This window comes from Cydia fagiglandana, chromosome 4 (assembly GCF_963556715.1).
Source record: "Cydia fagiglandana chromosome 4, ilCydFagi1.1, whole genome shotgun sequence".
In the NCBI taxonomy this organism is placed as follows: domain Eukaryota; kingdom Metazoa; phylum Arthropoda; class Insecta; order Lepidoptera; family Tortricidae; genus Cydia; species Cydia fagiglandana.
In genome coordinates this window covers 10,410,026-10,418,447 of record NC_085935.1, presented here as the reverse complement: position 1 = coordinate 10,418,447, position 8,422 = coordinate 10,410,026, and the positions used below count along the sequence as shown (strand labels likewise).

The 8,422-nt window shown below is 38.1% G+C and overlaps 1 protein-coding gene across 2 annotated transcripts in view; it reads left to right on the top strand.

Annotated features, from left to right (window-relative positions):
• LOC134663698 (G-protein coupled receptor Mth-like) overlaps window positions 1-8,422 on the top strand; it is a 28,480-nt gene that overhangs the window by 6,261 nt on the left and 13,797 nt on the right. For both annotated transcript variants that reach the window (XM_063520152.1, XM_063520150.1), the window contains exon 4: window positions 3,344-3,422. In XM_063520152.1, coding sequence (XP_063376222.1) covers window positions 3,344-3,422 — 79 coding nt within the window. The remainder of the gene's footprint in view (window positions 1-3,343; window positions 3,423-8,422) is intronic.

The window sequence follows — 8,422 nt, the reverse complement described above, 5'->3', positions numbered from 1 at the left end:
AAAACCTATATAGGTTCCTATTCAATTTATTTAACTTGTTTCTTGAACCTACTCGGGTAGGTGTAACTAGTGCAACATGTCTGGATAATATATTTTGTAATTGTGAATGTATAGATAAGCAAATATTTAACTGTTTTTATTCTGATCATAGCGGTCAAAGGGCTGTTTTCTTAAGCGATATCCATGATACTCCACAAACAATAACATATAGACCCATTACTAGTAGTCGCTTGGAATTATTCAAAAATGAAATTCAAAAAAGTCTCTGTATGTTACCATTTTCACATTACAACTGTAATAATTTGTATGAAGATGTTTTTAACGTAATTCTTTATCATTTTAATCAAAATTTCAGTATGAAAACTATTAGTGGGTCAAAAACTAGAACAAAGTTTAGTGAATGGGCTACTGCAGGCATTTATAAAAGTAGAAAAAGGCTTTATGAACTTTATGGTGAGAGAGAGCTGAACAAAAATACAGATTTCCTGGACTATGTGAGGAACTACTCTAAAATCTTCAAGAGAGTGTGTTTAACAGCCAAAGCAAAGTATACAAGTTCTAAACTGAAAGTGTCGGACAACAAAGTGAAGACAACATGGAATATTATAAATAGGGAAGCTGGTAAATGTAAATCACGCGATTGTCAAGTCAACATTGTCTCGGATAAACAACTGACCATGTCAAACAACGATGTTGCCTCGGCATTCGAAGATTATTTTTCTAAAATAGCTATTAATACCACGAAATGTCTACATTCATCTTCGTCTCAAGCTCATTCCTTACTTTGTGCTAAATGTTAAGAAATGTAATATTAACTTTGAGTTTAGTCTAGTAGATTCAGCAATTATTGTTAAAACATTCAAGTCACTCAATTTAAAGAAAACGGAAGACTTATGGGGAACATCTGTTAGAGTCATTAGTCATGTCTTGGACGTAATAGCGCCTTACTTAACCGTAATTTATAATATTTCAATTTCACAAGGCGTCTTTCCAGATCTTATGAAATATAGCAAAGTCATACCTCTTTTTAAATCGGGTGATTCGAGTGATATGGCTAGTTACCGTCCAATATCAATACTTCCTGTACTAAGTAAAGTTTTTGAAAAGTTAATGTTAAATGATCTACTGGGTCACTTCAACAGACATACTTTACTTACAAGCAATCAGTTTGGTTTCACAAAGGGCCGTTCCACGACCGATGCTGCTTCGGTACTTATTAAACATATTTATGATATTTGGGAAAATTCTTGTGATGCAATTGGCATATTTTGTGATCTTTCTAAAGCATTTGATTGTGTGGATCATGGAACGCTCATTTTGAAATTAGAACACTATGGTCTGTCAGTAAATGCCCTAAACTTTATGTCTTCTTACCTTAGCAACAGAACACAAACAGTTGTTGTAAACAAAACCCGGTCTAGCGGTACTGTAGTCCAATTAGGAGTGCCACAAGGTTCTATTTTGGGTCCATTCCTGTTTTTACCCGACTACGGCAACGCAAAAGGAGGGTTATTGGTTTATATAAATGATTTGCCATGTGTAGTAGAAAATCTTTGTGAAATTGTTCTTTTTGCTGATGACACATCATTACTTTTTAAGGTTGATCGTAAATCTACCGATTACAGTGTAATTAACAGCACACTCGTTAATGTACTAAACTGGTTTACTATGAACAATTTGCTTCTTAATGCTAAGAAAACTAAATGCATTCGATTTTCTTTGCCGAATGTTAAACCAGTCGATACTAAGATACTTTTGAATAATGAATGCTTAGAGATGGTAGATAAATCACTGTTTCTTGGTTTAACATTGGACAAAAATCTACAATGGAGTCCTCATATAAGAACACTAGCAAACAAATTAAGTTCGGCCGCTTACGCTGTGAGGAGAATTAGACAATTGACTAATGTTGAGACAGCTCGCCTTGTTTATTATAGTTATTTTCATAGTGTAATGTCATATGGTATTCTGGTTTGGGGCAAAGCAGCTGACATACAGACTATATTTGTCTTACAAAAGAGAGCCATTCGTTCTATATATAATTTAAGGGTGCGTGAATCATTAAGAGAACTTTTTAAAGAAATTAATATTTTAACTGTAGCTTCCCAATACATATATGATAGTATTATTTATGTTGTTAAGAATCTAGACTCCTTCACTAAGAATTCTGATGTCCATAACTATAATACTAGAAATAAAAATAAGCTTGCTATCAGAAAGTTTCGTGTTCGTAAAGTACAGAAGTCATTCGTTGGGCAATGCATTCATTTTTATAACAAGTTACCTGAGGATGCTTTAAGATTACCCTTTCCAGCTCTTAAGAATTACTTAAAAAAGTCATTGATGTTGAAGGCTTATTACAGAGTCGAGGACTACTTGACAGACAAACATGCATGGTCCAAACCAGAAACTGTAATAACGACAAGTAGTAATTAAAAATATTGTATTATGTGTAGAGTTAAAGGTGACTCAGCTCAGGTAAGAAAGCACATCAAATTGTATGAAAGCATCTCATAACAATCAGTCAGATTCATATAATATGTATTCTCATTTCTTTTATTGATTTTAATTTCTTTTCCTTTTGTAAGATTTGATATGTTTTCTGAAAGAGCTACGTATTTGTGATTTCATGTACATATATGTTTATTTTTTATATCAAATTCTATAAAGTTATGTACTCACTGAGTATAATTGCATGAATTCTATAGTAATTTAAATTGTATTTTTCTTAATTACTCGTAATGCATGTTAATTATAAGATGTAATAATGTTTTGAAAAGATGTGTCCCGCCGAGTTTGTTGCCGGTCCCATATTGGGATACCCTCCTCCAATTGAGGGGGGATTTAAATCTTCTCGGGGCAGAGGTGTACGGTTGGAGCCGGTAAAGGTTTATTTGACGTTCATAAGCGCATTGTAATATGCCTACTTGAATAAACTATTTTTATCTTTATCTTTTATCTTTTTATTGGACTACGGATCCCTGAAAAACCGACTTCATAAAACTTCATGAAGTGCCATTTAAATTGTTTACAACCAAAATGCATCTCATTACAATTAGCCCCAAGGCGTAAACATACTTGTAGTGGAGGAGTTCCATTCTGGTCTTCATGAGATGTTCCATTTCACAAAATAGCACTGTTTAAATGCTTGGTGGTTAGGTTTAAAAAAAACCGCTATAAGTATTTTTTTAAGATTAGAGTAGTTCCCTCAATTTCTCATGATTTCGGGGTCCCATAGTAAAAGTTACTCAGTATAATCCCAAAACCTCCCTGGCAACTATTAAGACAGGCTTAATAGCCTAGCTGCTAAAGCAAACTAGTATATGATTTGATTTTTGCTCAGGTTACATGATCTACTTCGGGTTCGTGGCTGCGTTCGCTTGGCTAAACGTCATGTGTTTGGACATCTGGTGGACATTTGGGTAAGTCAATGTTTATATTTTACATCATATGCGAAAACTTTGTACAGACTCTAAAAAAGATTTTTGTTAGGCAAGATTTTATAAAAATCCTTTACTTAGACCTTATTTTTACCCGACTACGGCAACGCAAAAGGAGGGTTATGATTTTGACCGGTATGTATGTGGGTATGTATGTATGTATGTATGTATGTATGTATGTTCATCTGTTCCCTCATAACTTCTAAAGTACTTATTATAATTTAACAAACGATGAGTCATTCGAATCGTCTTAATCGTCCGCTGGTTATAGGCTATATGGCGTCACAAAAAAATGAACACTGCGCCCTCTACACTCTAAAAAAAATTTGGTTGGCCCTATCAATATCTTGATGGCCGTAATCAAGCATCTTGATTCCATACGAGCCTAACAAGAACTTAAACACATCAAACAAGGTAATTCTGATTGCTATTACTATTGTTAGGTAACTGAACCAATTACTATCTTGTTCAATATTTACACGAAAAATAATTATGCTAAGTAATTGATCCTAGTAAGATCAACTAAGGGCTTGATAATGAAAACAAACAAGTTAGTTTAACTAAGATGTAAATCAATGTTAACATGAAGAATTACTGTATTAACTATTTGACCCAAATAAGTTCAACTAAGAACATGATTACACCGACTTATGGCGTATTAGCCTGAACTAAGATATTGGTCAATTTGAATCTTAATTGTTTAATCATTTCAACTATGAAGCTTGTTTAGTACAATACCATTCTTGTTCAATTGTACTATGACTTACTTTGTCGCATTTACTAAAACATTTCTTTCAGATCTCTAGTTTTTATACGCGCCGTGCTGAATAATGCTGGTGGTCCTCGTTATTATTCTCAAGGAATTAGTCTTAAATACTAAAATATACATTATACATTTATTTTAGATCTCATTGGCGATCGGCTTAGACCGGTTTAACTTTACAAACACGGGAGGAGGCGTGCTTGTGAAATGTGAAGCCATAACGGCCTAGGCCGATCCTCAAAAAGATCTGAAATAAATCTGTAATCTGTATTACCTACTTAGTATTTAAGACTAATGCCTTGAGTATAATGCGAGTACGAGGACCAGCATTTATTCAGCACGGCGCGTATAAAAACTAGCACAAAGGAAATTTATAAAATTTAAACGAATAAGTAGTGAATAAAATATAACAACAAAGAAAGGGATAAAACATAATTAAACTAAATCAAGCCCGTAGAGTTTTATAAAAAGGGGGTAAATGAATAAAACAAAAAAATATTATAATAAGATGTTATTTATTCATTTAATCATTTTGAAAGTAAACGTTTTGCATTTAAATTCACACGCACGGATCCGTGTCTAAGCATACGAGAGGTTAACACTCGTTGGTCCAATCACGTTCACACTTGTTGGTCTATCCAAGCACACTACACTCACAGTGTCACTACGCGAGTTTGATTCGGATGTCACTGGTTGTTTTTTAGTCAAACAAATCACAAGATTCCACACATTTGACAGTTTAAAAACCCATCTTCACGATTAAAATTGTTCTATTTGTGAATTAAGGCTTCTCTTACCAATCTTGGTATATAGTGGCGTGCTGTCAAAATGACCTTGGGACTATGCAGCTCGATCCAGTGACTTATACCGGACTCAAGGTGACACTGAGCAATAGCTGACTTGCGAGCGTCGTTGTTCTTGACCGCAGCGATGTGGTCTTTAATTCTGCAGGCAATGGTGCGTTTGGTATGCCCACTGTACGAACTACCACAACTGCAATCAACTTTGTACACACCAGGTTTTTCCAGAGGAATAAGTAATTGAATGAGCTTAACGTAACTGCGTGCTACAGAGACTGACTGCTCGGTCGCACGCGCCACGAGAGGGGCGCGGGCGGGGCGGAGAGCGGGTGTACAGGCGATCCCCCTACTTATCTCTTGATTGATCGGATTAACCGATTATTTAATTTAATTATTAAGAAAATCGATTTAACAAATAATTCTTAGTAGAATGGAATATTAGTTTCGTAATCAATACAATAACTTGATCATAATGGGATTGAGTGTTTTATCTTCGTTGTTCTAAATATTATATGTTTAGTTGATTCAACTACCAAATCTTATGTAAATCAACAAAGACAAAAAAATCAAATAAACTATTAAAATGTTCATAACTATTAACATATTTATCTGTTTTAATTAAATTGTTAAGGATTGAATTAACCTACGTTACATAATTATGCCAACAAGTTAATAATAGATGCAAAGTATACAATTGTTAGGATTAATAACATACCTACTTTATTAGTTCAATCACAGATACACTTATTGTTTTAAGTAATCAGCTTTCTTTGATTTATATAAGATCGTTATTGTTGTAATTAACTTAACGCCAACTAAGAGAAAACTGCTCTTAGTTGGTCTTAATTTTTTAGAGTGTACAGGTCATAAAGTCACGAACCAAAAAAATAAAATTAGGTAATGATGACGTGTTATACATCATTGTAAAGAGCTCAATTAGCACATTTCAAATATATAAATATTGTTAGCTTTTGCACCCGGCTTTGCTTGCATGCGCCAGATAAAACATAAAATTTTCGGTTAGGTGATTCGAACTATGAATCTACAAGCGCTCTGGATTCTATCCGCGTGTTACGCGACTACGGCGATACAAGAAGGTTTTTGCAAAAGAAATTTGTTTGGCCGCTATACATGGTGTTTTGTTAATGTCCTGCAACATTTTATAACGTGAATAGGTATAGAAGTCCTGATCAGCCAAAATGTATGAAACAGTCAATTTTTTACAAGATACGCGTACGTTCCGAAGCCGGGCGCCTTCGGCGCCCTCTTACTAAAATTGTCGGGCGTAGCCCGACGTACGCGTTCCAGAGCCGGGCGTCTTCGGCGCCCTCATACTAAAAGAGTCGGGCGGAGCCCGACGTACGAGTTCCAAAGCCGGGCGCTTTCGGCGCCCTCATACTAAACGTGTCGGGCGTAGCCCGACGTACGCGTTTCAGTACTAAAAGAGTCGGTCGTAGCCCGACGTTCGCGTTCCAAAGCCGGGCGCCTTTAGCGCCCTCATACTAAAAGAGTCGGGCGTAGCCCGACATACGCGTTGCAATGCCGGGCGCCTTCGGCGCCCTCATACTAAAAGAGTCGGGCGGAGCCCGACGGATGCGTTGCAAAGTCGGGCGCCTTCGGCGCACTCATACTAAAAGTGTGGGGCGTAGCCCGACGTACGCGTTCCAAAGCCGGGCGCCATTGGCGCCCTCATACTAAAAGAGTCGGGCGTAGCCCGACATACGCGTTCCAAAGCCGGGCGCCTTCGGCGCCCTCATACTAAAAGAGTCGGGCGGAGCCCGACGTACGCGTCGCAAAGTCGGGCGCCTTCGGCGCCCTCATACTAAAAGTGTCGGGCGTAGCCCGACATACGCGTTCCGAAGCCGGGCGCCTTCGGCGCCCTCATACTAAAAGAGTCGGGCGTAGCCCGACATACGCGTTCCAAAGCCGGGCACCTTCGGCGCCCTCATACTAAAAGAGTCGGGCGGAGCCCGACGTACGCGTTCCAAAGCCGGGCGCCTTCGGCGCCCTCATACTAAAAGAGTCGGGCGTAGCCCGACATACGCGTTCCAAAGCCGGGCGCCTTCGGCGCCCTCATACTAAAAGAGTCGGGCGGAGCCCGACGTACGCGTTCCGAAGCCGGGCGCCTTCGGCGCCCTCATACTAAAAGTGTCGGGCGTAGCCCGACGTACGCATTCCGAAGCCGGGCGCCTTCGGCGCCCTTATACTAAAAGTGTCGGGAGTAGCCCGACGTACGCGTTCCAAAGCCGGGCGCCTTCGGCGCCCTCATACTAAAAGAGTCGGGCGTAGCCCGACGTACGCGTTCCAAACCCGGGCGCCTTCGGCGCCCTCATACTAAAAGAGTCGGGCGGAGCCCGACGTACGCGTTCCGAAGCCGGGCGCCTTCGGCGCCCTCATACTAAAAGAGTCGGGCGTAGCCCAACATACGCGTTCCAAAGCCGGGTGCCTTCGGCTCCCTCATACTAAAAGAGTCATAGGCACTAAAGGAGTCGGGCGTAGCCTGATATAGGCGGCGCTCTGCGTGCATTTCTGTACTGAGGACGCCCTCGCAAAAGTAATACTTATAAAGTGACTTCAAAAAGTTAGAAACGAAATCATGACCCCAAAATTAATTAAATAAAAAATAAGTTCAAAAACTAAAACCCGACTACTGCAAATCGCGCTCTAAAAAGTATGAAACAAGATAGAATTCTTATCTAAAATTATCAAGCAGGAAATATTATAAATGTTACCATTTTTTTATATAAAAATACAACGTAATATAATTTACTCACTTTATAAGTATTACTTTTGCGAGGGCGTCCTCAGTACAGAAATGCACGCAGAGCGCCGCCTATATCAGGCTACGCCCGACTCCTTTAGTGCCTATGACTCTTTTATATATTTACATAGATTCAGAGGATCGCCGTGGTCGTATGCCACATTACTTAAGTTTATAATCGTGGCATACGACCACGGCGATCCTTTGAATCTCTGTAAATATATATTAAAAAAAATTCAGTAAATTATATATATTACGTTGTATTTTTATATAAAAAAATGGTAACATTTATAATATTTCCTGCTTGATAATTTTAGATAAGAATTCTATCTTGTTTCATACTTTTTAGAGCGCGATTTGCAGTAGTCGGGTTTTAGTTTTTGAACTTATTTTTTATGTTAAGTACAGTCACGTATAGGTAACCATGTAGGTACTGCACCTTATTCGAACTATTTAATAACTTCAAGTATATATATATATATATATATATATATATATATATATATATATATATATATACGTAGACCCAGCTACAGAAATGCATAGCCGCTTTATGACTGAATTCCATTTATAATGTGGGTATGCACTTTTGCAGGTCGCTGTACAACAAACGAATTGAAAATGACTATTGACGTTAAATATGGCGTATATTTGAGAT